We start from the raw sequence: 27899 nt of genomic DNA on the forward strand, positions 1-27899 counted from the left end.
AGCCAGCAGCAAACCAGACTCCTGCTGCATGGCTTCACTCAGTCATATGAGAGAGCTCTGGCTGCAGTGGCGCTTGGCTGTGGACACGCCATCATGCACATGCAAGATATCGCTTTGAATTGTCTTATTCCTGTGTTTAGGGAATATTCAGAAATTTACAGAAAACGTAATTTATGTGGGGTGATTCTGTCGCATTTGGTCTGTTCCAGTGTGTGCCAATTTATGAATAAAGATGTGCTCAATCCTCTTGTAGTTATAAATCTGTGAACCTGGCATTTGCAATATTACTAATTTCATGAATTTGAAAATGACTCCTTATTCAAATTGTCACGGTGTGACAATTTGTCAGTGAAATATTTCACAAAAAATTGTGAAATTCTTTAAAAACGCAAAAAAAGACATCAGGGTGATGCTTTCAGTCTGTCCTGGTGAAGAAGAGGCAGCTGCATGAGCTGAAAAGTGATGGATTGACTGGTTCATCAACCCCATCCCCAGGTTAAAAAGATGATCATTTAAGGAATAAGATCATGGGTGCAAGGAGCTGAAATTAGCTTCCTGAATAGGTGGGCTGGGAGCTGAGCTCCTAATTTTCCACAAAGTATTGCTGAAATCTGGTCTTGTTTTTATAAACCAAATGTTGTGTGTTGTATTGGATGCATCTTTACCAATTCTTCACATGCAGTTGATGTTACCCCGGTACATAAGAAAAATATATGTTTTTTTTTAAATTTTTTTTTAATCGTGGTTCTTCAGTGCAGCAATTTCTCTATTCTCCTATTTTTTATATTAAATTAGATTTTTTTTTTTCAGTTACTTTTTTCACATTTCCTGCTGTTAGTTTTGCTTCCTGTTGCTAGTAGGAAGCAAGATTGTAACTAACCTGGTCTGTATTACTGACGATCTTCCTCTTTATAAAGTCTGACTCCTCTCTGTGGTCGTGGTTTAGTTTCTGTCTGTAGAATAGCTTTTGTTCTGCATGTAGGAGCTCTTATTTAGTCAATTTCATTTCCTCCCTTTTTTTCTTCCCTGCATCAAGGTTAATGAGTGAGTTCACCTTTTGCTTTCTCCCTTTATCCTTCAGTCTTGCTGAGGTTTCTCTACCTTCAGGCTCTCACTCATCACTAGGCTGAGCAGAAGTGGTCTTCAGTTTTCTAACATGCCAGGCCATGCAGAGAACTTTATACGGTTAGCAAATTAAACTAAAAAATATATCTTTAAAATAATGTTTTGAATGAATATACACAATGATCTATTGAATGAAACAACCCACATGAAAACAGATAGCAAACATATAAATGCAAATGTTCCTGCTATCTGTCTGTCTTCTAAGCTTTGCCAATATTTTAGACATTTTCTCTTGATTTTTGCTGAGATTCCCTTCCTTTATTCAATCCCAGTCTCTGTGTGACTAAACTAAAGTAAGTAATTTATCTCAATTAAACTAATTTGTTTCACTCTATCATAAACGGAAACTGGCTTATCCATTTTTTGTCTTTATTCATTGATGTGGATTTTTTTTCCTTCAAGATGCCCATTTTTGAACATCTGTCTCTCACTTCTAGGACCACACTTCAGTCTAAAAGTCCAGAGATAAGAAAGTGGAATAAAGAATGTTCTGAAGTGCCCAATCTGCTGATATTTTTTGCTTTACCACCTCTTGAGAAATGAATAGATCAGGTTGTTTAAAGAAATAATAAGAAATATTATTTAACCTTAGTTTTAACATATACAATTCCCAAGCTTCTACTATAGTTTTTGGTTTTCTTGCCCCCCCCCCCTCTCCTCCAATCCCGTTCTGACTACCCCTTAAAAACTTTGTGGATGTGCCCCTGCTCAATAACTGATTAATCAGGTTATTAATCGGTAATTAATAACCTGATTCCCTGTAAGCTCCCATGGTCGATCAGTCACAGATCAGCGTGCATCAGTCCCTTTGCTATTTCTGTGCATCCCGCCACGCCGCCAGGAGTTGTGCGCAGCTCCCCGGACGTGCTCGCGTCGCGCCGCGCCTCCCCCTCCTCTCCTCCGGTTCTCTCTCTCTCTCTCGTTCCCTCCCTCCAAAGGTGACCGGGGAGTCGCGCTCCGTGCCCGTTATTTACCGTGCCGAAGTTGAAGCGGAACCTGACGCAGATCAGCTGATGGAGGTTCTCTGCTTGGCGTGCAGCTCCTCTCTCCATCCTTCCCCTCTGCAGGTGAATCGTTCCTCACATGTTCGTCTCTGCGCTGCCGCGCTCTTCTTCGCCGGGGCTTCGTCTTCATCCAAAGTCATGTCCCCCCTGACGCTCAGATGTTGGTGAAAGGACGCGCATGCGTTGATTTATTTTGGAATACTAATTTTGCCTCCTAAGTTGCGTCCCTGCGAGGATCCGATGTGGAAGCCGCTGGCCGCATCAGAGTTGCCAGCAATGTGGATTACAGTCTGCAGCGTGTCTCTGCTCATCACTGTGGTCTGCGGTGCGCAAAGGTGAGATCTGACAGCAGCACCTCTGATTCCACACAGCCCTGAGCTTATTTTAAGTAAATCTGAACTGGAAATGCTTTCTCTGCTCCCCTCCCAATCTTTTAGCGCAAACGAACCCAGCAACATGTCCTACGTGAAAGCGACTGTTGACAAGTTGCTGAAGGGCTATGACATCCGTCTGCGGCCTGATTTTGGAGGTAAACTGCAGCCGGTTGCCATGTGGGGCTCAGCGGGGCTGCTGCGCCGCCTCCTAACGCTCTGCTGTCTCCACAGGAGCTCCGGTGGATGTGGGAATGAGCATAGACATCGCCAGCATTGACATGGTGTCTGAAGTCAACATGGTAAGTTTGAAAGCAGCGCAGGGTGGAAATGTGTGTTTTGCTTTGGTGCAGCGTTGCTCCTGAAGGAACTCCCCTCACTGCCCCCATCCGCCCCCACCCCAAAAAACAAAAAAAACAAAAAAAAACAATTCCCCTCCCTCCTTTTCCTCCTCGTCGTCTTCCTCCTGCTTTTCCCTTCAGCACCGTGATGAGATCCGCAATGTGTCAGCCCCAATCCGCATGCATCAAGTCCTTCCCCGCGGTGTCACAGCCGGCGGTGGCTGAGAATTAACAAGGCAGGCAGCTGAGAGGCTGCTTAGTGATTCCACGCACGATCTGCGGCCTCAGCGCGGCGTGTGGGACAGAGAAGGTGATCAGAACCGCACAGACGGGGTGGGGGGTAAAAAAATAAATACGAATCTTTTTTTTTTTTTTTTTCTGTGCGTGCTCTGCTTGTTTTTAGCCTCAGCGCAGTAATTGCATAACGGCTGTCAGACAGCAGGCAGCGGGGCTGCAAGTCTGTCTGCAGAATATGATGTGACCACTTCATACAGAGCATGAGTACAGCGCTGCCAAGGTGCACAGAGGCTGAGAGAGTCTGACAGATTCACACGTTTCCCCTCCCCACGCACTCTGGCATAAACACACTTTGACTGCTGCATGTTTGACTGAATGGAGATGTAACCCAAACACACTCACGCACACACGCACACACACGCAGAGTTGAAATGAGGGTGAATCGGACAAAAGTTTGAAGTCAAAGCTGATGGGCTGGTTTATTGAACCTTTCTTCTAAGGTTGTACCACTGATGTTGACCAAATGACTTGAAAGGATAAAAAAAATGAAAAGTGGCAGGCTTCATAGTTTATCTAAACGAACCTGAAGTAACACTGTCATAACTGTGCAAATGCCTTTTGCTTTTTTGCATACTTCTCACCTTAGTTCTACTTACACTCCACATATTTATGTACGCATCTTCAACCCATCTAGGCGTGATGAAGAAGTCTCACTAAATTTCAAGTCTAGTATCTGAAAAATGGAATACAATTTGAGCAATTCCAAATGAAGGTGGTTTTGAATCTCTCATGTAACAACCAAAGCAATGCTACTGATCTGTCCTGGTGAAAACCAGCCCCTTGTTCGAAGTTATCGGGTCTGAACCCTTGGCACTTGAGAAATTATTGCTTCCTCTATTGAAGTTTTAAATGTTACTCAACTGCTAATATTTGCCTCTGACATGTAAGGCGCCACTTCAACGCTACAAAACTTACTGAAAATTGCCTGCAGTTTAAACAACCATTGTCCACCGTGAAACTGAACCAGATGGCTGTTAATGTTATTTCAATGTTTGGAGGCGTGGCAAATGTGGACTGGTTGGCTTTGTTCACTTCCTCCACTGGTTGACAACAGTGAGCCAAATAACCATGTAAGATGGTTCTAACACCACCACACTGCATGTCACCAATACAATTATAATAGTAATGCAGTACCAAGTAAGTATTGTCAATTGATAAAATCTATTTAAAGGAAGCTATGTGGATTACATTAAGTTATCAACGTTACAGCAGTTCCTCATACTGAGCAAGTGTCAGTAGAAAGCAGCAAACCCCTTTCAAGCACTTTGAAAGCACTTTGAATTGCCTTGTTGCTGAAAATGTGGTATATAAATAAAATTACCTTACCTTGCCTTACCTTTCAACATTAGCAAACCTTCATTCATTTGAGTATTTAAGATGTAAAAAAAACAAAAAAACAAAAAAACAAAAAACAAAACTGGTGACTAAAACTCATAGTTCAGGAGTACTTTCTAAGTTCTGAGTACAAAGAGCAGTAGATGCTCCAGTAATATCAAGGAGTAAAGTTGTCCTATCCTACCCCAATAATTAACACATGTGGACAATAGGAACATTGTTAATGTTCTCAAACCCTGCCCTCTGATAGTTTAAGCAGTTGTTACCTGACTGGTTTGAAAGAATTAGTAACTTCAGTAGTGCTTTGATAGCTCCCAATATTTTCCATTTTCAGCTTTGAATTCAGAATTCCAAATTAAAGGCAGCAACTGTTGACTGAATTTCCCTCCTAAGTGGAGATGTTGACTTAGAAAAAGAGACCTCCAAACCCCAAATAGCTGCTTTGGGGTTTAATGTGTAAAATTCAGTAATAAACGGTTTATTTGCTCTGCTGCCAGTTTGAGTCTCATTATATCATCACGCTCACAGTGCTGTCTAACCTTAGTTAGTGAACATCTTGTTTGAATGCATAAAAAGCAGAGTAATGTGCTATTACTTGTTTATGCTGCTAATCGTTGCCAACTCCATCAACACCTTATGCTGATTTTCTGACTTGCAACTGCAAAACTGTTGTGTGATTCACTTCCACAACTGATGCAGACGTGAGACTGTGAGTGGTTTTTACAGTCTAACTTTGGAACGAAGAACTCTAACCTTGATTTTTAGAGCTTTTTAATTGCTTGTTTTTGCAAAAAACTAGACTGTTTTCCAACCTAAAAGGTTTTGGAGAGGAAAAGGGAGTATGGTTTGTACAAGAAGATATGGGACAGACGTTCCTTTTGCTAAACTTTCTCTATCCTTTGTCTGTCCTTCTCTATTTATCCCCTGGGTTTGTGATCCGGCGCCCTGCCAGGCTGCTGACAATAGAGACGAACAGTCAAGGGAACCTCATGGAGATAACTTATGTCGGCTGTTAGTCTTCCATGATTCTGCCTCCTGTACCCCAGCTGGAAGTTCTCCTAAATATCTTTTAATGAGTCTGGAAAAGTGGCTTGTAATCTAATTTTATCTAATCTGATTTCAGGGTTTTCTTGGATGCATCTCTTTAAATGTTTCTTTTTTTTTTTTCTCCTGGGAATAACCCGTTAAGAGGAGGATCAGGAACTCTGAAGGAACTAGAGTGCTGTGAAAATTTATTTACATACTTTTTCTGTTTGTGGTTGTTATGTTTAAATTTTAAGATCACCAAAGAAATGTCCATTTCAAATTTGAGTAAGCCTTGATGCAGAAAGGATTTTTGAATTTTTGATGCTTTAATTCATTAAGGGGGAAAAAAAAAGTTTAAACCAGTCGGGCCCTATTTGAAAAAGTAATTGCGCCACCGTTCATGGGAATGACTTCCATCATGTGTTTGAGATAACTGGCTGTGTGTTTTTTGCATTTCTGTAAATTAATTTTGAGCCACTCATCTTTGCAGAAGACTGGAGAGTAAATTTTGACTATGCCACGCCACATGATTATTTTACTCATTGTGCTTTTCTTTTCCTGAGCCTTTCAGAGGTGAACTTGCTGGTATAGTTCAGACCATTGTCCTGAGGCATTACCCAAGCGCTGTTGAGCTTAAGGTCCTGTAATGATGGTCGAACAATCTGGTGTAGGAACTAGAGAGCATAAATCATGGTTCCATAGTTTACTGAAAACTGTTTCAATGTGAAGACAAAAAGCAGCTCCTGTCTATAATATTACCCTGAAACACTTGAAAGTTTTTGAGATGTTCAAGTCTCACCCAAGGATGCAGTTCTTACCCTCTTTCTTTCTTTCTTTCTTTCTTTCTTTCTTTCTTTCTTTCTTTCTTTCTTTCTTTCTTTCTTTCTTTCTTTCTTTCTTTCTTTCTTTCTTTCTTTCTTTCTTTCTTTCTTTCTTTCCTTCCTTCCTTCCTTCCTTCCTTCCTTCCTTCCTTCTTTCTTTCTTTCTTTTACTTTTGGTGCACCATAAAGTTTTCCCAGGCTGGAAGACATGCACAGTCTCTCCAGTGAGTTCTCAGTTTGAGCCATCCCTGTGTCTGTTTTTTGTAGAAAGGTGCAAGGAAAGATACCGATTTCAGTTCAAAAATACTTTATTGATTCCAGAGAGCAATTAAATTAAAATAAAATACATCCAGAGTGCAGCTGGGTCCTAAACCCTAAAAGAAAACTCCTTTTTATACCTACATGAAAGCAGCCACATGTTTCCTTCAGTTAAAAGATTGCTAAACTTGTGAACAGATGGGGCGCTTCAGTTTTATTTTTAACAGAAAAGAAATGTGACGAAGGTAGTTTTATCTAACCTTCTCTGTCCTTCGTACATTTCGAAGAACTTCAGCAGGCTTATTACTTCAGGCTTTTGGAACAAAAGACTTTGTAGTTTTTGTATTTTATCTCATGCTAGATCTGTTAAAATTTTTCTTCGATTCATGCGAGCTGAAACAGTGATTCACAATTCTTTGCAAGTCTTGATTTACTCATCATCACTTTGACTCTGGTGCACAAATATGGAAATGAGCTACAGTCAGTTTCAGCTCACGGAGCCTTAAAGAGTCTCGGTGGCGAGTTCTAGCAGCTACTGCCCGGCCCAGCCACGAAACCAGGATTCATTAATTCATCCTGCTGCAATTGTGTGGGCTTTTAACGCTGTTTAAATTCACATTTGCACCTACTAAGGCTGTGATATCACAGTAGTTTCTGCACGTCTAACACCACCGCTGCTGTGCGAGTTAGAACAAACCGTGAGTGAAACTGAGGTGTTCGTCAGAAGATGTTCAGATAGGAAGAGTTGGGTTTAAATCCGATTCTGTTATGGTTCGTACCGGGCATAAATCCAGTTTGTAAATATTGTATTACGCATTGCTAGAAAATATTATAGCAGTCTGTATTGGGCTGCATGTGTGTTTTTTTTTTTTTTTTTGCAGGGGGGGTTCCAATTCTAGTGGAGCAGTGAACTTAAAGGATGTAGGTCGGCATTTTTACTTTTTACCTTTTCTCTTCAGTTGTCTGTTCAGTTTATGACTCAGTAATATTCAATAGAGATCAGAAACACATCAAAAAGAAAAAAAAGCAAACAAACTAGCACATGATGGCCTAGAGTGCTGCTGAAGACTGATTGGTTTGGTCTGGATCTCGTTTAAGTTGTTAAATTTAATTTGTTTCATAATTCAGGAGAAAAAAATATATATTTCCAACAGTTTTTGATGGGTGAGAAGAAATGAGCTCTTCCTACCTGTGTTTACTTGTATGCAGCTAAACTGTGTTTGTTTACTTCAAAATAGGATCTTCACACCTAAATTGCTCATGCCATCCTTTTTCTGTCACCAGTAAGCAGCCAACCATTCATCTGACATATCCTCATTAAAGTAGCATAATTTTCTCCATGAAAACAATCTGTTCTGTCAGTACTAAAAGACACTGCCAAACGGTCTGTTTCCAGAGCTCATAGCTATATAAGGTAGTGCTTCGCTGTTTTAACAGGTGTGGTTCAAAATGTTTATTGTTTTTTCTAACAGGTTTTAAGATCATTTTCCCAAGATCACTTTCTTTCTTTCTTCCATGATTTGTTCGTTTTCTGGTTCCAAAATATTGTGATATATCCTTTGTGATGGAAAAAATGAATGTGAAGAAATATGACTTGCCAAATAGCACTTAAGATTTTTTTTTTTTTTTTTTGCTTTAGCACCCTTTAATTTATACTTGGCTTCTCATGCACTTATTTGGTGGTTACACCTCATCACTTGTTCAGCCGAAGGTCAGCAGGGAAAGAGGTGGAAGGTTCAGTCCCTGGCCTCGCCATGATTTAACCTTTCTTGGCAGTCTCAGGTTATGCATGTCTAAAATAGGAGGTCTAATAATCCTCTAATAAACTCACTTCACTCTTAGACCTAATATGTCTGGATTTGACGCTACGTCTGCAGTTAATGCAGATCTCATTTCCACAAAACAAAACTCAGCAGGTAAGAGATGTTCAAGGAGAATTTGGGAGAATTTGTTTCAGTTTATTCCTCATTTAGGAAAATGAGTACAATACAAAAAAGAAAAAAACAAGTACATGGACAAGTAGTCTTTTTTTGTTTTGTTTTCCCTCTTCCTTATTTTCACTAATAACTTTACAGATGAATCCTTTAACATATGGACAAAGGACAAAGCAGCTCACTCAGCGATCCCTGAGGACACGTCTCATGTCATTTTGAGACAAATCAAGCACTCTCGTCCCTGACACTGACGCGACCCCGGTGGACAGGGCCTGTACCAGTCGTGAGGCACAAGTGGACCTGGCAGTTAGTGAACAGATTACAGGCGGGTTTTCAGATCATTGTCAGATCTCTGCTGGTCTAAGTCATCAGACATGGTGTGCTGTCAGAAGAGAGGGCAGCTGGGGAGGTAAAATAACAGTGATGCAGCGTGATGTTTGCCTAAGAGTGATGAAATGTGGCACCCTGTGGGGGGTACAGGACTTAAGAAAAAGACATGAGCATGCAAATGTGTTTTAGGCTTGCAAAGGCATGTGCATCCAAACATTTTGGTCCAGCCATGTAGATTCGGTGTGAAAAGCTGAAGAGTCTGGGAATACATTGCAACTCTCCGTCTAATCTCAGTTCTCAGATGTATTATTGTCACCAGTTTCACATATTTAATTCATTAATGTCTTATTTTCAGAGATGTGTGTGTGTGTGTGTTTCAGATATGTGTGTGAAATACAGTGATATGTATTTTAATACACATCGCTGTTTTTGTCATTAAAAGATTTTGGACAGTTTTGCGACCTGTTTATCATTTTAATCCACACCATATGAAGATTTTTATTTTTTGCTAGTGCTGAGGAAAATATCATCCAGGAGGATTTAGTGTGTTCTTGTTGTTTTGGCTGCTGTGTGAAATGACGAAATATCCTCTGGCAGAAAACCTCATCCAAGATGCTTTAGGAGGCTTGCGTCTGAAAAAAAAATCGATGCAATCAGCACATGGCCAATAGAAAACTTGTTAGCTGCTAATGAAAATTACATTAAGTCAGGATCAAATTCCCACTTTTACTGCTTAAAAGCAAAATGCATAAAATAAATTTGAATGCCTTCTACACATTTCCTCTCGACATTTTGAGAGTGTGCATTGTTTTCAGAGCGAGTCATGGGTTTTGCGTTCATCCACCCAGTTGGTGCTATCGATCAGGACAGAGGAGTGATGGGTCGAGCGCCGCTGTGGGATTAGGATTTATGAGAAGCGGTGCGGACCTCTCTTCATCTCTGCATGGAGAAGATATCAGGGTGTCAGAGGAAGATATCAAGGTGTCAGGATTTGCTCAGTTAGACACATGAGGTTAGGGGCTGGGGGGGCGACCAGGCACGAGTAGTTCTAAGGCTCTGAATAGAAACTCATGTCCTTTTGTTTTTTTAAGTTTAGAAATGTGTGAACATCCACATAAAGCATGATTTCATTTACCTTTTGTTTATCAAAGGGTAAGTAAAAATTATGCTTTAATCAACTTTATTAAAACATCTTATTTTACCGCAAACACTTAATTGGAGGCAGCTGAGATGGAACAAAGCCACTACTCTAATGTCTAATTAGGACTTAATTTCAATAGATATATAGTAACTTGAATATATTCTTACTAAAAATAAACCTTTTTAAAGAAAACTTTTTTCTATAAAGAACTCGACAGTCTCAGATTTACACACAGAAGAGAAACAGGTCAAGTCAAAGCTACCAGTGTGATAATCACAGCCTCATATGTCACTGCAGCTCTGCTTGCTCGGAATAAAGATGCCGTGCCTGACCACCTGATCAAATGAAGCCCCATTAACCTCCTGTTTAACGTCTCTGTCTGTCTGCTCAGACTGGAAAGTGGAAACCAGAGAACTCAAACCAGAGCATGCAGACTGAGAGCCACTTTTCTCCTGGTTTTAACAACTTCATTTGTCAACCATATGAACTATAGAATCTCACATTGTCAATGCATGGTCTTCCACAGTGCTTAATTTGTAAATCAAACAGCGGTCCATGTGAGACAAGGATTAACTGAGGTCAACACGGACACCGGAACTCACCAGCAACAAAATGTTTAGGTTTACATGATGCTCTAACGTTTAGAAAAAATTTTTTCAGGCTGTTCATTGTGATTATTTTGTCGCTCACCCACACCTCTCGCACCTGCTCCAGATCTCTATTCCCACTGCCTTTGTGCCCAAATTAAGCCCTGGTCTTCCACTACAAGATTGGCTTGTGGGTGTAAAAGGTTCAGGTAGGAAAGTCCTCGCCTTAAAACTTGCCTTGGACAATCGCTTAAACGGTGAGTTGCCAGTTTGAACATCCTCTCCGTCAGTCTTAGTTGTGTTCTTAGACAAGCTTCTTCACTTGACTCGTCTGCTGATGGTGATCAGAGGGCCCAGTGGTGCCGGTGCATGGCAGCCTGGTTTCTGTCAGAGTCCCTCAGGGCAACTTACCATCGAATGTGTGAGTGAATGACTGTAGTGTGATGTGGTTTGGAGGAAGCCCAGTGCTACTACTTACCATTTCATAACCTGAAAATAGTTGTCAGTTTTTGAGGCTTGCATTACGAGTCAGTTAGGAATCAACTTTGGTTGGATTGCATTAACATGCAACCACCCATTCTTGGTTGGCCTTCTGTCGGCAGTGAAATAGCTGCCTCAAGGTTTCTACATGTGGAACCTTCTCTATGGTGGCAGCCACTGAGTATTTTCACCAGATGTCCAATCTGGCTCCTTGTGTAGAAACAGACTTGACTTTGAGCTCCAATCCCTAAGGTGAGATCAGTCTAATTTCACCTCTTTGTATTTATCTCATTCTTCTGGTTGTTACCCACAACTCATGACTACAAAGTCAAGTTATGACCCCAGTCTTTCTATTGGTATCCTGGTTCATTTTTCTTCAATCATGGACACTTTCCTGATCCTTCCTCAAATCGCCAAATTCTCAAGTAACAAGGGTCTCTCAGCATTTTAATTTCTCAGTGAAACATCAGACAAAATGTAATTCAGTTATTCAAAATGTCAAAGAAAGTTCCTTTTCTGGAATAGGCATATTGGCATCTCATTCTGGAGACCGTCCAATGTGAAATCATGCTGGTAACGGATTGTGTGTTCACCTTCAGTCTGAATGACCTCAAGAGACCACATTCGTGTGAACTCACCACTGATAGCAGGCATAGTTGGGACTACTGAAACTTTGACTGGATAGCAGTCATTTTGGGCCTCGGTTCAATTGGTAGTTGTTGAAACTTGGTTTAAGACAGACGTTTTAAACTTTTATCTGTAGTTATTTAAATACCCAACAAAAGGAAAAGAGCATGCTCTTCTTTTGCTGTGGGAGTGATATCAGCAGGGCTTTTCTCCAGCTTCTGTCCCAGAGCCAAAGTGTTAAACTTTGCTTTCAGCAAACTGTCTACATGATTAATGTTTTACACTTTGCTTTGCATGAGCAGCAAACTACAAACTCACTTTATCCGCTAACTAAGAAACGTAGTCGCCCTAGGGGACATCTGATTGACACAAATGTGTATTGATTGATTCCACCAGTGAGTAGTGGAGTAGAACAGGGAAATGGGTGGCAGCAGTCATGGGAGCCAATGTGATTGGGCCCTTCAGGAAGTCACAGGAAATCTGTTTGGCACACAGGAAAGGTTCTGTGCTAAATTAATCCTACAGAGGGCTCAGCACTAATTTGTTAAACTTCAAGGATTCTGGTAATAACTGTAAACTATTGACTCCTATGTATTTAAATCACTTAAGACACTGGTACCAGTATAAACAACCAATCTCTCAAATAAAACACATTCCTTTTTGCTTCATATTTGGACTAACTTGATTTGTCCTTGTGATTGTTTCTTCCAGAATCTTGATTTGTAGTGATTTGTCTCTGTCTACCTGTATGGGAGAGAGCTGGGGTTGGCATGGAAACAAGGAAAAGGATGCTGGTTGGTTTGGCAACAGTGAAAGCCCTGATGGGTGGAAGACAGCAGATGATTAGCATCTGTATTCTTATTGATTTTCACATCACTGGTTTTTGCTGTGTTAGAGGATTTCTGGATCTTTGGTCCGACCACAGGATTCAGGAAGGCAACATGTGCTCTGTTTACTATGTTATCATTTATGGTAAAACCGAATCAGCCGGTCACGTCAATCCAAGCTTTATTTCTTGTGTTGTTTCAAGAGCCCAGCATGGTTGGACTGACATGTCAAAATCGGTTCTCATTATCGCAGTTGTGTGATGAAAATTGTCATTTTGTTCCGAGCTTCATGTCATCCACTCCTTCTTTTCACAACCTTTCCAATGAGCATTTTGCCCCCCTCTGCATGCAAAACAATTGTGTGATTGACCTGAATTTTGTGGGTGTGTTTATGCAGAAAATATAAATGGACGAAATGGTGGGATAAACCTACTGACAGGCTGGCACCTACAAACCGACTACTAGAAGTCGGTTTTATCATCTATAATAAGATGGATCATTTGTGGAGTCGTTGTCGGAGGCAGTGAGGAATTGTGAACTGTTGAACCAAAACACCAAACTACCCATGCTTTCTGTTGTTTTTTGGCTTCCAGTAACATGTAGAAAAATAGATTTTCCAGCTTTTTACATTCAGCTTTTTGCCAGGAAGTGTTTATGTTCCAGAGCTGCAAACCCCTGGTTATTACTTTGATATGTCAGGAGTTCATAGTTTCATTTGCCTGACTTGTGATCGGGATGTGTTTTACATCATGTGCCCTGGTCCTGCTGTGGCTTCAGTATTTTTCTGATTAGAAAGTGATGTTGCCTTTCCTCCTACCTCACTTTGTAATCCCTTTTCTGATGTTTGCTCAGTTTCCGCCAAAGATGGTTATAGATAAGGAGGAATTAGGTCAAACCGTAGCACACTGCAGTGAGGTTATTGCAGCACAAGACCCTTTGCCGCATTAAGATGAAAATATAAGGGTAAGTCAGACCCACAGGATGAAAGAAATGGAACAAGTGTAATAGTGTTACAGAGACATAAATGTGTAAAAGGAAGCAAGGCTTCAACATTTGGCCTGCCCACGAGGTGCAGGTCAGTGTGGTTTCACTGCAGTGAGAAAGCACCTCCTCTCCCTGATTCTAGACTGTAAATACTCAGTATTTGGTTCACGTTTAGGCTATCACTCAGCCTCCGAAACACCAAGGTGCCACCTTGATGATGGACAAGTGGGTGCTGAGGGGAACAGCTGCTTCTAATAATAGTTCCATCCCCAAAGAGACTGTAAACCCACCCTCGCATAACACCAGCAGGTCGCTCTGCTTCATATTCTGTGTTCTCAGCTTTATGAGGCAGCACTTTCCCACTGCTGCCTCATGAGACGTAATGTCATCTCTAGTTTATTATTGCAACTAACAGTTCCAGTGGCTGGCTGAATGACTAATTCTTGTTTTATTGCTTCTATTAAGCTGGATGTTTGGATGTAACATTCTGTCGGTTTAAACTGGATCCCAGTGCTGAGACTGCTCAGGATTTACAAGCTCATATTTGCGGAGTTTGACAGTATTGAAGACTACCTCTGCAGGAGTCAGATGGCATTTGACACACATTGATTTAAAAGTGCAGAAAGGTTCTCACTGCAGGAAGTGTTCTTGTGCGTGCAAATTAAAATCTGAATCAAAAGCAAAGTTAGTAAAAACATGGTGACAAAAATGAAACAGAAATAAAACCTTTTAAAAGTTTCATTTTAGATTGATACCACATCAGTTTGCATGGATCTAACCAGACTAAAAGCAGCAATGCAACCTCTCTGTAGATGTCTGGTCCTTGGTGGTTGTAAAAATAATTTCTAAAGAATGTTACCGTCACATTTTTTCACCTCTTGGACATCTCTATTTCTAAAAAATGATAGGAAAACCAATTTAGTTCTTCCACAAAACATTGGCTCATGTCTTGACTTTCAGTCCTTTCTAAAAACTCTGAAAGACCTTTGAAAAGCACAGAGAATGACAGATCAAGAGCAATTATCCTCACCTGTCTACTTGTCCAGAATTTCACACTTCAAACCTTTTTGTTTCGCTTCACGAATTATAAATGTTGTTTTATCTTTTATTTGAACTTGCAATTAAAGTTTATTTTAAAATGACAACAAAGTAGAAAGCTTTAAAAACTACACACTAGTTCAGTAGAGCAGCTTACCTCATTCTCCCTTTGTATTGTCATTTGCTACACTCCAGTTTTCTATGTTGGTCATTTATTTATTTTTTTACCTTTTCACTATGTGTATTTGACATGTTTTTATCACCTGCTTTCACAAAACTGGCTGAAGATTTTCTTTTGATTGAAGCTTCTGCTGCTGAGAAAAATAAGGACATTCAGCTGACTTCCTACTATATGACTTGCTTTTGATTAAAATTTTTGTTTTATCTTTGCAGCCATGTAGTTTAAATCTGCAAATCTGTTTGTTCTACAGCCTGCAATCTCCCTACAGTCTCTGTGTTCTAGTTAAAGTATTTATCAGGCCAAAGCAGTTGCAGTGGTTGCCTTATTTTTTGCTATAGCCACGCTCATCTTGGTGTTGAACGGTGACCTCTGAAGGTACAGATGGCCCTCAAACACACACATGCATTTTTTTTTTTTTTTTCAGAAAGTTAGTTTCCCTCGAGCTTCCTGAGAAATGCACACATAAGCATCTTGGCAAAGTGCAACGGATGCTGAAAACGCTGAATAGCTGTGAGAAGAATCTCAACGGCTGCTCGTCTCCCAGATTAGATCAACCGAAACCTGGTGATTTTTCCTCTAAATGCTACCAGCTCTCAGCTGAGACATTTTGATGACTTGTTTGTTGAAACATTTTAGATGGTCTGAATCCCTGTACTATCACAGGAAATCGAATTACTTGACCTTATCTAACATGGACCACTGATGTTCTAAAGTAAGATTCATCCATCCAGCCATACACATTTTTCCGCTTATCCGGAGTCGGGTTTCAGGCTTCCGGTAAAGTAAGATTGTTGATTTTTAAATCAACAATCAACATTTTTAAATCAACATCTGGTAGCAAAGTCTTGCTACCAGATGCATGTATAGGTGCTACTGGAGAGACTGGGCTCCAGACTTGGCTTTGGGGGATGTGGTTACGTTGCTGGGTGAGGTGTCAGGTGCCCTGCCCGCTGCAGACCTACCACTGTGTCGGACTCATCGCCATCCTGTGTAGGTGCCTAAAGTTTTTCTGCTCAGGTATGCTGCAGCTTTGTGGGTCAAAACTGCATCCTGGTGCACTCTGGCACATGGTGGAAATCAACTTATTCCTGTGGTAAGCTATAGCTAAAATATAGACAGTGGAGATGCAAAAAAAAAAAAAAAAAAAAAAAAAGCCAGATAGTATTGCAGTGTGGCTAATTAGTTTGTGATTTAACATTTTGTTAAATCACATAGGCCCAAGTTGGTTTGGGATAGCTTTTATCTCCTCAAAATACCTAGGATACCTCAGGAGAAGCTGAAGGATGCTCTCTTATGGAAAGGATGTCTGACTTTTCCTCTTACCTCCATTGTACATAAGTAGAAGATAATATATGGTCAGACAAGAAACATTAGATTTGCCTGTTACGTAAACATGCCTTAAAGAAGTCTACAAATCTTAACATGTTGTTAAATCAGATTTTATGACTCTAGCCTCTTCTTTTCATGACATCACTTCCCTGGCTTCCTCATTTGTTCCAGTCAGCAGCTAATTCGAATGCTTGAACACCTCGTGGATTCAAAGCCCCAACAAAATGCAATTTGAAGGGTTAGAATTACATAAAAGGAGGAAGCGCACAGGACTCCACCAGCATTTTAATGGACCCGGCTGGAAAGTGAGAACATGAGTGGAGTGCCTTCCCGATGTTAAGATGTTAACTCTGAAAGCAAGAGACAGCAATGAAACACGTGTTCCCCGAGGCTCAGACATCAACCCTCAGCAGCAAAAAAAAAAGAAAACAGACGATTCATCCCGTTTAAGGTACTTCTAGAAGTCCTACTGTTGAGTGTTTTATGTATCAGATGGCTTAATCTGGTCCAACTTCATGCAAATGTTTATATTGTCTGTGTCTTTGAATGCTCTTTGACAACTCTTATGTAAAATGGGTTCATCTGACATTAGATGTAGACTAAGCTCAGTGATGCTGTAAAAACAAGAAATCATCCCAAGTTATTTTTATTCACATCGAAGCAAATAAATTCTTCTATTGCATTATTCCACCATTCCTGACTGAGTCACAGCAAGAAATGACTGGTGCAGCGGTTGCAGAGTCGAGGCTGATGCAGGAACGGGAGCCTCTGAGGAGCAGGTGAAGCTGGGAGTTCCAGCTGTCTGAGTCTCAGAACTGGAGCATGGAGGCCAGTGACTTTCCCCACTGCTTAATAAGAGCTGACATCACACAACATAACTCGCTTCTGCAGTCTGTTCTGCTGCTGGAACACTTTGTGTTTTTTATGAGGGAGGAACAGTGGGAGCTGAATGGTTTGGATCCCACATTGTGTGTTAGTTGCACCGATAACCCACACAGCTGTTTCAGTAATTAAATACTCGGGCTAGTAAACGTTAATCCTTCCATGTGAACTTTGACACAGTTCAGACTAGAAGAGGAAATCAATCCATGATGTTTTCATCTGGCATAAGGCTAATTATTTTAAACATATATCTGGAGATGTCAGAAATATTCAGAGAAGAGCTGAAAAATGCCTGGCAAAGTTTTCACAGATTACTTCTGTGTCATTTTGAGTTTTATTCAGTTAAAAGTAAACATAAGAATCAAGAGTAAAACAGAGATCAAAGCACACAGTTTCTCACAAGCTGGAAAAGCTAGCTGCCTGACAGCAGGTTTTTTTTTTTCCAACACTGCTATATTCTGAGAAATAAGTTGAACTTATTTGAATACAAACCAGACTCTCAACACTGGAATAGACAAAAAAAAAAACGCTGCATGCTGGTTGGATGTCAAACGGATATTAAGGAACTAAAGTCCTTCTGTCTCTGTGCCCCATCAGGACTACACCATCACCATGTATTTCCAGCAGTCTTGGAGAGACAAGCGGCTGTCCTACACAGGCATTCCCCTAAACCTGACCCTGGACAACCGGGTGGCTGACCAGCTCTGGGTTCCTGACACCTACTTTATTAATGACAAGAAGTCTTTTGTCCATGGGGTGACGGTCAAGAACAGGATGATCCGGCTACACCCTGACGGAACTGTGCTTTACGGCCTCAGGTAACAATTAATTCTGACCTTTTTGTTGAAAGCTTAAAAGGGTTTTCAGACTGTCGCCTTCTTTTTGGCACATTTTCCTCTTGGTCCTCTGTAAAACATCCTGCATCATTTAAAACTGATGCTTTTGACAATAACCAATCTGCACCTCTCTGCCAGTTGCTTAAAAAGAATCTTAGATATTTTTCTAGCTTTCCACAAAGGAACCTATTAGGTACGTAAGAATAGCACAAAGAAGAAAAAAATATTACTTTTTGTAATGACGCACATAAAACATTTCAAGTTTAAAGCTGTCAATTACGTATGGTGCAGTATTGCTCTAAATTCTTAGGTTTTCTATCTTCTGGGAAACATGAGATTTTGAGAAATGTTGAGGATGTTTGTACTAAAGACAAGGTTTTCTTCCAACGACATAAATGCATTCACACAAATCCCAGATTGGAAAATATAAGATATTCCATATTTCAACAAGCTTGAAGTCTCTCGCTCTAACAGAGGTTGATTTAAAACTGTAGATTGTACATATAAAAGGGATTTAGGGACCAGGTTTTAATGAGGAACAGTGCTGCCTCCGGGATGTTTGTGTTTCCAAAAGACTTCTGTTCAAAGCATGCAAATCTTTCCTGGGGAATACTAAGCCAATTAATTGCTGCAATTGTTGCAAAACCCAAATTCAGTTTGGATCAATGTGTTGGTGTTACCAGTGTGTAGCTTCAAAGAGATGATTAATCCACTAAGAATCCGTGAGGCTGAAACGATTTTGCTGCAAAAGACGGGGACATTTAAAATGCCAAATTGTAACAGAAGGTCAGTGGATTTATTTATTTTTTTTTGTGCTTTTGTGTTTGGGTTGTAACCTCTTAGACCAAAGATAATGCAAAGTTAATGAAAAAAATAAATACTCAGACACAATATCAGTCTTTACTTGAAATAAAAATGGTGAGAATTAGTTCTTTAAAGGCTGAGTAATCTTTTATTTAGTTTTTTAATGGGCACAAAGATTATTCAAATAGAGAGTCAGGTTTGACTTTTAAATGTTAAACCCATCAGCATTGTGGGTACATATTTTTGTGTTCACCTTTTTCAGATCTAACTTCATAATTTCCTCCTCAGTTACAGAAGTTGTGTTTATGGTTGTGGTTAATATATCATCGTTAAACATTTCTCACAAGATGAAACTTGCCTGTTATCACAGAGCTTCCAGAGCAAAATAAAACATTCATTTTGATTCTAAAGAAAAATGATTGAAACCATGGATATTTCTGTCAGCGATGCACCAATCCTAACCCATACCATGGAGGATTTGGTGAAGCGATGCCAGGTGGCTGAGCAGCAGGGCTCTGACTGTTGACCAGAGCAGGATACAAAACCAACATGGTTTTCATGGCAACCCTTCATTTAACTGGAAATCCTTTGGTACACTGCTCCCCGGGACGCAGAATAAGGAAAGGATGCGAATGCACTCGTAGACATATGCCTTTCAGTATGGTTCAAGTCAAACTGCAACACTGGCATACGGCATCAGCTGCCCAGTGAGTAATTGTTTCCTTAGTCTCATATGTTGTTCTGCTGTGAATAAACAGATACAGAACTATATATATAGTCAGCATAGATACATTTTGGTATAGTAAAGAAAAATCCATAACAGTTATTTAATTTGAAAGACTTGTACTTACAATTTCATAACATTTCTGTTGAGATTGGCTGTTTCCAAAGCTTCTTCCTAACCTCATTGATTCTCCTCAGTGGTCAGTTTGGTTTTTGAGAACTAGTCAGATGGTTGAATAAGATCAGGGAATTTTTTCTGATCACAGGTGCAAAATGTCAACGTTTGGATATTTGAGCTGCTTCTTTGTCTTGTCTCGACACGACGGTTCGTTGTGTTGTGAAATCAGCCAATTTGGTTTGTCCTGATCTTAATTTTTGCCCCAATACTGATCCTTTTTTTTTGTTTTACAAATGGGCACTGGAAGATACAGACTCTCAGTTTAATACCTGATTAAAGTTAATAAATGTGATGCCAGGTTTTGAAAGACACATTGCTTTTCTTTTGTAACACACTTTCTTCCTTTGCTAATGGGATTCAGGATGCTGCAGTTTATCAAAAGCAACAAATATGTTGCTTTAACAGTTGTGGAACATCTGTAGTATGCCTCTTCAGCACAGGTTACATTTGGTAAGAATGTTATAATATCCTAATAAAACTTCACCTGCAGAGCTCAGACACGACTTGATTTGTTTTTTTGGGGTTTTTTTTTCTGACTTTACAATCATCTAGAATCTTGGTCCTACTTACAGGATTTGCTCTGAGAGCATTTTGCTGCAATGCAAGGCTAATTGATGACTCCTTAGCATAATGCGATGACTCTTTCGTAATTCAGCTCGTAACATATGTTTCGACACGGTTTTATTTAATTGTGTGCAGGTAAAACCTGAACATTCCCTGCTTTTTTAAACTTTGTTTTTAAAGTTTTAAAGTGTTTAATTCACACTAAGCACAGCTTCTTCTGCTACACAAGCCCCTTTCACAAAATATTGTTGTGATAACCCCTCGAAGACAAGCTGCCTCTGAGCTCCCTCTGGGCATTTATAGATCACAAGATATTCCACATAGCTGTTCGCTTCCAATAATAAAGCCAGCAGTGCTGGACGACAGGAGGTGTGGGGCTACATCGCCGTAAGCACTACTCATAAAATATGCATTCTTAGTTTTTGCATCCTATCTTTTTTTATTTTTCAAAACATTAACTCAGACAAAATATGCATCATCCTATAGTGGCAGAGGAAACGCTTAAAATTAAACCTGTATATCTCGCCTTTTTATTGTTTCATCTAATGAGTTCTGAGTTTTAGTTACAGTTTTAAAACTTTCTAGTGACTGGTTGCACATCAGTGAGAACTTCGCTTAGCAAGTTAGGATGCAACAGAGGTGGGTTTGACGTCTGTATCGTTCCATTGACAAAACACATGGAGTCCAAAAGACAGCTTAACCCTCCTTGAAGTGTTGTGTGAAGGGGGCTCTGGCCTCCGTCTGTATATGTCCTAGCAGCTGGCAGAGAAGATTATGAACAAACTGTGGAACAGATGTGATTTACAGTGACACCAAAATACAATAAAACAAGCTATAATAAACATGGAATTCGAAACATGCCATGCAGTTGACAAAATCACAGACACCAGACTAATGATTAGTGGGTTTTTAGTCAGGGATAATGATTTGGGGGGATCCAAATCCCATCAAATTGTTTTGTTACTTTAATCTCTTTATTTTCAAGTCTGTACGGTTCCATCATGGTGGAAAATGAAATTACAAGGGGTCCAACAAATTGGACCAGATTGTTGGTAGAAGTTGCTCTTGCTTAGTATTTTCATCGGTTTTCTTACCAGTCGGTCTCATGTGGCAGCATTCGCCTTCTCTGCTCTAGATGAACCAAACAATTTCTCTGTTATTCACAAGAGAAAATAACAGGTTTTAACTGGACATCCTTGAACTTCCTGCAGCTGTGATGTATATTGTTGCTGCCCTATTCATTTAAAAGTCACGATTTGTGCACACTTGCACAAATCGTGACACCGTCACACTTGCTGACGGTGTCAAGCAACCTTGCGCTGTTGGCAACACTCGACAAACAGTTGCATTATTGTGCTAATAAATGACACTATGTTACTGGAAAATACATAAGAGAACCAGTGGCTGTGGTTTTTCTCCAGGTATGCCGTCAACAAGTCAGATTCTGTGCAATCCGCTCTAATACATTAACAAATTTCATTGAATTAGTTGATTAGTTTGTTCGGTTTATTTGGTCCAAATGCCTTCATGCTTCTTAGGTGTCATTATCCTTCACATCACATTGTTACTATTACACTTTTTTTTTGTACACTTTAGCAAACTTGAAATTTGTGGGCTTTTATGGTTTTTAGGAGCATTTAGCCTGAGACGCTGGTGTTATTTTTGTGTCTGGAGGAGCTGTCTGCTCAGATCAGGGTTTTTTAAGGTCCACATAGAAGCAGCTTTTCAAAGACAGAAACAGGGATACAATGAGAGAGGAAAGCAGAAAGCATTAAGTCAGACCTGAAGCAGGCCGATGAAAAGGACAGGGAGGCCGGATTTACCCAGAAACAACTCTTCTTTTGAGGCTGAATGAACATGGGCCTTGCGGGCTGTTTTCAGCACTCTGTCCCTTCCTAAAGTGAAGCAATTCTCAGTGTATTCAGATAGACAAGACTTTACTTCCCTCTAAGCTAGTTTCCTTCCTCCGTTTAATCTCCAGTGCTCATAGTTTTCATTTCCCTCACTCTTTTTGACCTTTTCACCCCAACCCTGGACCAGAATTTCCATCTTAAATAATATGTGTGTTTCCAGAACAATATAAAATGTAATTATTACAGAATATTTCCACTGTTCTAATTGTTTGGATGAAAACCATGAAACCAATTTGTAATCTTTGTAAGCACTCAATTGCCATGCTCTAGATCATGGGTGTTAAAGTGCAACCCCTGCCCCCGTGGTTGGGGTTTGTCATATTTCTTTTTAAGCTTTAAGCACATGCAAAATACTCACAGGAGATTCAAGTAAAGGTTTAACAAATGTATTGAATGCAATGAATGGATGACTCAAAGGTCTTGGTCCAGGAGGTTTTCCCTGCAATGCTGGGAGTATATTTCTCCTTTCTTCTCTACTTTGGCCCCAGAATCTGAAGGACTGATGATCATATCTTTCACACTGCTCTGCTGCAGAATCATTATCCCCCAAAGGCTCCGACAATTATTCATCCAGTGTTCTCGCTGCTGAGACAAGGGCTATATTTAGGTTTCCCAAAATGACCTCAGCTTTGATTGGCACTCTCACATCCCAATTATTGGAAATTCAGCACCTTGGAATAATGAAGACAACATCAAAGACCTGTTTATCTCCTCATCATCGTCAGCGGCAGATCTTTTGTATGGTCACAACTAAGAGAAAGCTCTTCTCGGCAAGGGAAAGAAAAGATGACACAGAGGCTAAGTTTAGTCTGCGCTGCTGGGCCTGAGCCGATGCAGAGTCTGAAAAGCTTCTGTTTAACGAGTCATTGTGATCACGAGGCCACGTGTGGGGAAATCACAGTAAAAAGTCAGAGGTTATTAAATAAATACACATTACTTTACAACCACTGCACTTGTTTTGTCATATAACAAGCGCAAACATGCATTTTATTTGTTCATTTATAAGATAGAACAACAGAAACCTGTGCATAATAGTGAATTGTTAATGATAAATACAGGGTACATGGCTCAGGAGGAGGATGTGTCCAGCAGGAGTTAATGAAGAAGTTTTCAAGACACAGCTTCTATTTTTGATTGTCCACTTCAGCACATTAGCAAGCAAACGTGCATGCATTTAGCTATAAACTAGCAATTTAGTTTGTAAATCAAATATTTGGCTGGCTAAGAACTAAATTTTTAGCTTGCTAACATTATATTTTGTTAGGACTCAAATACTCAAGTTGAAACTGTGACATTGATAAATGAGTGGATAACATGCAGGACCCCATATCAGACTGGCACCACTTGCTGGTAGACGAAAATGTATTTATTTGTATCATTTATTTGTGTTTATTTGCAATTTTATTATGGTTTCTGTCTTTGGACGTTTTCCTAAGGCTTTGTGCTTCAGAAAATATTTTCTGAAAGGAGGCTGAAAATAGCATATCCAGGGATTCCAGGATGACTTGTGAAAATGAAAAATAATCCTTTAATACCTCCTTTCTCTGACAGTTAAAGTTCAGCTGTCTTTACGTTTTCCCAGCTCTTACACTGTCATGGACGCTAAAAGCCCATAAAAACATAAATATTTATCCCTTACCTTCTGAATATTCCTGGCTGTTCATCTTTTTCTTGAACACGCTGAACACTTTAGGAAGCTTTGGACGCGTCTTAAAGCTGGTGGAGAGGCATGGACAGACAGTACAAATGGAAAGTGTCCATTCACTGACTTGTAAGGAGAAGGCTGCAGTTCTGTTTTCATAGTTGTGAATCCCTTAGAGTCACGCAGCTGGGTGCACAAACTAGAGCCCAAGAATGTTTTAGAGTTTATGTTATGCCAGGACAGAATAGCTTTTTCTCCAAATTAAGAGAAAACAATGGGATCTTGGAGAATTTGTTGCAGCTCCCCTATTATTTTTGTAAACATTGTGGTTCTGTTGGTGTTTTGAAGTCTTGATTGGATCACAGTTAGTTGAGCATTAAGCAGCAAGAATGAGACAACACTTCCCAATATGAGATACAGATAATGACAGAACAAAGACCTAAATTCAGCGGTCAGGTTATACATGGGAACCTCCTGGTTGCTTCTTTTTAAAATGTTTGTAGATGTGACTGATCGGAAGAAGAGACGGGGGCAGAACCAGAGCTGAATGGAGGTATTAAATATATTATATACTGACCCGTGAACCCTGTAGGATTACCCATTCCATTTTACACATTGAACAAATCTACAGGTGACAAGATGAGGTGCAGCGTGGAGGATCTCTGACGAGACAAACCTGTTCAGCCGCCACCAAATGTTGACCAAAGTGGAAAAAGTTCATTTCCACAACTGCTTTGAACCAAAGTGCTTACTCACATTATTGTTTTGTTGCATTTTTACTATGAAAAGATAATCAGGACAAAGTGAAAAGAAGTTCATTTTCTCCACAACAAAGAAAAAACGAAACCAAACATTTAAATGATTATTCCATTCATATAGTGGTGTATTTATTTTTTTTCCTCATCTTGGGGTGGGGTTGGCTCGAAAATGTTGTCTAAATAGCTTCATATCTGCTGCCCTAATTGTACATTGAGGATTCCCAAATGTGCATGTCAGTAAATAACCATAAAAAAAATGAATAGGAATGCTTTATTTTGTACAGAGTGTATTTCAATTGACAATAAATACTTTTTAATAAGCTTCACTGGGTATAATGCAGTTTTACGTATGTCTAATTAAAGTCTATGAAGCGTGCAGGGATCGTTTGTGTGCTCCACGTATTCCCTACGCCGCCAGATTTTCTGTCTGAATGAGTATAAGTGCAGGTCACCCAGAAAAATGCCTGTAATTTATCCTTCCATTTCAGCACATTAATTATAATCTACCTACATGCTACAGTGGATATCTGGGATGACCTTTAATCGTGTTTTCTGTCGTACACACAGATTATGAGGCTGTAAATAAGGTGTGGCTCCATCCGTACGGAGAACAGTTTGTGATGGTTGTTGCTTCGGCTGTAAAACTTCACTGAGAGTTTCATCCGGTTTTATTGTTAACTCCTAATTACTGCCTGCTATAATTGAGATTTAAACACAAAGCTTTACAAAGGGAGAAGAGCTGCAGACGTCAATTCAGCACAGCAAAGGCAATTATGGGAACGAGACGGATAGTTTCGCTCCACTCAAGGTTTAAAAGGATTTGTGTAATTCGAGGTTTAGAAGGTCGGTTCTGTGAGTTAGGCTCTACCCTTAAACTTCAAGAAATCAAATGAACATTTCTTTTGTTGTTGTTGTTGTTTTCACCAAGGATCACCACGACAGCCGCCTGCATGATGGACCTTCGCAGATACCCGCTGGACGAGCAGAACTGCACCTTGGAGATCGAGAGCTGTAAGCAACACAGTCTTTGTGTGCAAACTGATTCAAGAGATGCTGAGTGAACCTGGACAGATCGGTTTGTTTTCAGACATCACACAACTCTGACACAAGAACCTGTCATGATCTTCATGTGGTGAAGACACCTGATTTTCATCAGGCTAACCAGAGATGAAGAAAGCCACAATAATGTAAAACAAAGGATCAGTTCACAGATCTAGAAAGAGTTTTATGTAAACCTGTCACTACATGCTCCAGGAGCTAAAACCAGGTGTTAGGGAAGCTATAGAGAATCCATGTGATAAAAACTGACAAAAGTCTGAAGATAAAAGAATCATAAAATCCAAAGAAAACACAGCTTGTCAGAGCACCTCTTATAAATCTGATATAATCATAATTCTGATTAATAAAGCAGGAATTTAACTACATGGTCAATCATATAGCTTAACTGCAGACGTACAACATTAGGATCTCAACTGCTAGTTAATAAACACACATTACATTTGACTGTCCATCCAACCATTTTTCCATCCTTGTTTCAGTCTTGGTCCAGCCATGTTTCCATCCATCCATTCTTCATTTTTCCATCTGTCTGTATCCCTCCTCTTGGAAATCCATAGGTGTTCATGACTGTGGGTCCTCCCTGTGTTTTTTTTTGTTTGTTTGTTTTTTTCAGTAAATTGATTATACCACCCAGACCATATTTGTTCTGGTTGTGGTTCTTTTTCAGTTTTTCTATTGAAATGTTTCTCAACCTACACACTAAAAGAGGCTTGATGATATTGTATTTTTTTTTAAAATTAAAATTAGCTTAAACATCAGTTTCGCAGGTCAGAATCATCTGAGATTGTTAAGGTCACATTCAGCTTAAAGCCATCTAATGTGAACTGACAGTTCCTGTTTGACTGGACCTGTCCGGAGTGCCTCAGTTAAATAATTAACAATGCTGACATGAATAGTTAAAGTCTCACACATTATACAGTATATGTCTACATTTAGAGAGGGTGGAGCGCCTTTCTGCCTGGAGCTTCATGCATAAGTCATGCATATGCAACAAAGCCTCATGAGCTCTCCAAAAACTCACTAATATACATCAGTTTATTTTATGATTGTTTGTTTTTAGTTTTCTATAGACGTTTGAGCCATGATCAGGTCTGCAAATTAACCTTTGGCTAGACACGATGTATAAAGCAACAGATGAAGTTGAAATTCTGGCAATGAGCAAATCTTTATTCTAATGGATGATGGAATGGATTACAGCTGCTTGCATCTTAGTCAAAATCTAAATTTTATGAATGTTTTAAGTTAGTTTGGGTACAGATGGAGCAGTTAAATCAAAGTTTACCCTTTCAGATGAATTTTTTTGTTACCACCACAGACTAAAGCAACAATCTCCCTACACTCCCTAATCATCCACATATTCCTGATGTCTATTAAAGATAAATAAAATGGGTTTTCTCTAATGGTAAGAGGGAATGCTCACTAGCTGTACTTGTGCCTGTTAAATTATAACTTTCTCGCTTCTCAATTCTCTAACAGATTAAACTGATGCAGGCTCAGAATTTGTTTTATGCCATAGTTTTAGAGCCTTGTTCTTTGGTAACATTGGGTATAGAAATAAGGCTCTTTGCCATGGTCCAAGTTCCTCAAATTTACTGTGTCTAACAGATATCAGCTGTCTTTAATAATCGAACAGAAGCATGCTCATGCATGCTCCTCTGGGCTGTCTTATTGAATCTAGTCAGTGTAAAATAAAAAAGATGTTACGTTTGAGCATGAAAATTAAGTGTGCAAACGTGGTAGCTCTGAATCTGAAGCACACAAACATTTCATACTCAAATACAGATTGAATTAGATCAAAATGCCCAGGTCTTAAATATTAATAAAGTAACTAAAGTTTTAATTGAACTATTAGCCATTCAATGTTTCATGCCTTTATTGGAAAATAGAAATCTATTTGGCTTTCTATTTGGCAGCCAAATAGCTGTCAAATAGAAACTTCCAGTCATGAAGCAGCCATTAAATGCTCCACTGCAAACATGTGGAAGGATAAAACCATAACTTAACTTTTTGGTCCATTTGCAAAACATTGTGCGCACTTTTCTTCACACTAAGACATCACTCTCAAAAAACCAAACCCACAATAAAACATTGTGGGTTTGCATCCTGTAAGGGTGCAGGAGGGTCATTAAAGTGGGGTAATTGATTTAAAGATGCAGTGAATCTCAGACTTTTAATAACGAGCACCTAAATACCAAATTTCCCAAGTACTGCCACCATCACATATTTCAAAACAATACCACCTTTTTTTAGTTATGCCATATAAACAAAATTAGCCATTTTTAGTTTATGATCGATTGAATATTTCGATTTTATCATGTTTTCTTATTTAGAAGGTATATTTTTTCAGGTTTTGAGTTGAAAATTAATATAAATGTCCCTCATTATACATTTTGAGCCGAAGTAGACAAGGTGTCTACCTACTATTCATGAACATAATTAGGAGATGGTTTCACAAAGGAAGAGATTATATTTGAAAAAAAAGTACTCAGGTGTGAAGATATGGA

The 27899-nt window shown here is 39.6% G+C and overlaps 1 protein-coding gene across 1 annotated transcript in view; it reads left to right on the plus strand.

Annotated features, from left to right (window-relative positions):
- Window positions 1-1867: 1867 nt before the first annotated feature.
- The window catches only part of gabrb1 (gamma-aminobutyric acid type A receptor subunit beta1), a 33046-nt gene continuing 7014 nt past the window's right edge, over window positions 1868-27899 (plus strand). Inside the window, exons 1-5 of the mRNA XM_015000738.2 lie at window positions 1868-2464; window positions 2567-2658; window positions 2735-2802; window positions 17516-17736; window positions 25265-25347. Of these exons, the coding sequence (XP_014856224.2) occupies window positions 2370-2464; window positions 2567-2658; window positions 2735-2802; window positions 17516-17736; window positions 25265-25347 (559 nt within the window). The 5' untranslated portion in view covers window positions 1868-2369. The remainder of the gene's footprint in view (window positions 2465-2566; window positions 2659-2734; window positions 2803-17515; window positions 17737-25264; window positions 25348-27899) is intronic.

The sequence above is a fragment of the Poecilia mexicana genome, unplaced genomic scaffold (genome assembly GCF_051168715.1).
Source record: "Poecilia mexicana isolate PSO_F unplaced genomic scaffold, ASM5116871v1 scaffold_22, whole genome shotgun sequence".
In the NCBI taxonomy this organism is placed as follows: Eukaryota; Metazoa; Chordata; class Actinopteri; order Cyprinodontiformes; family Poeciliidae; genus Poecilia; species Poecilia mexicana.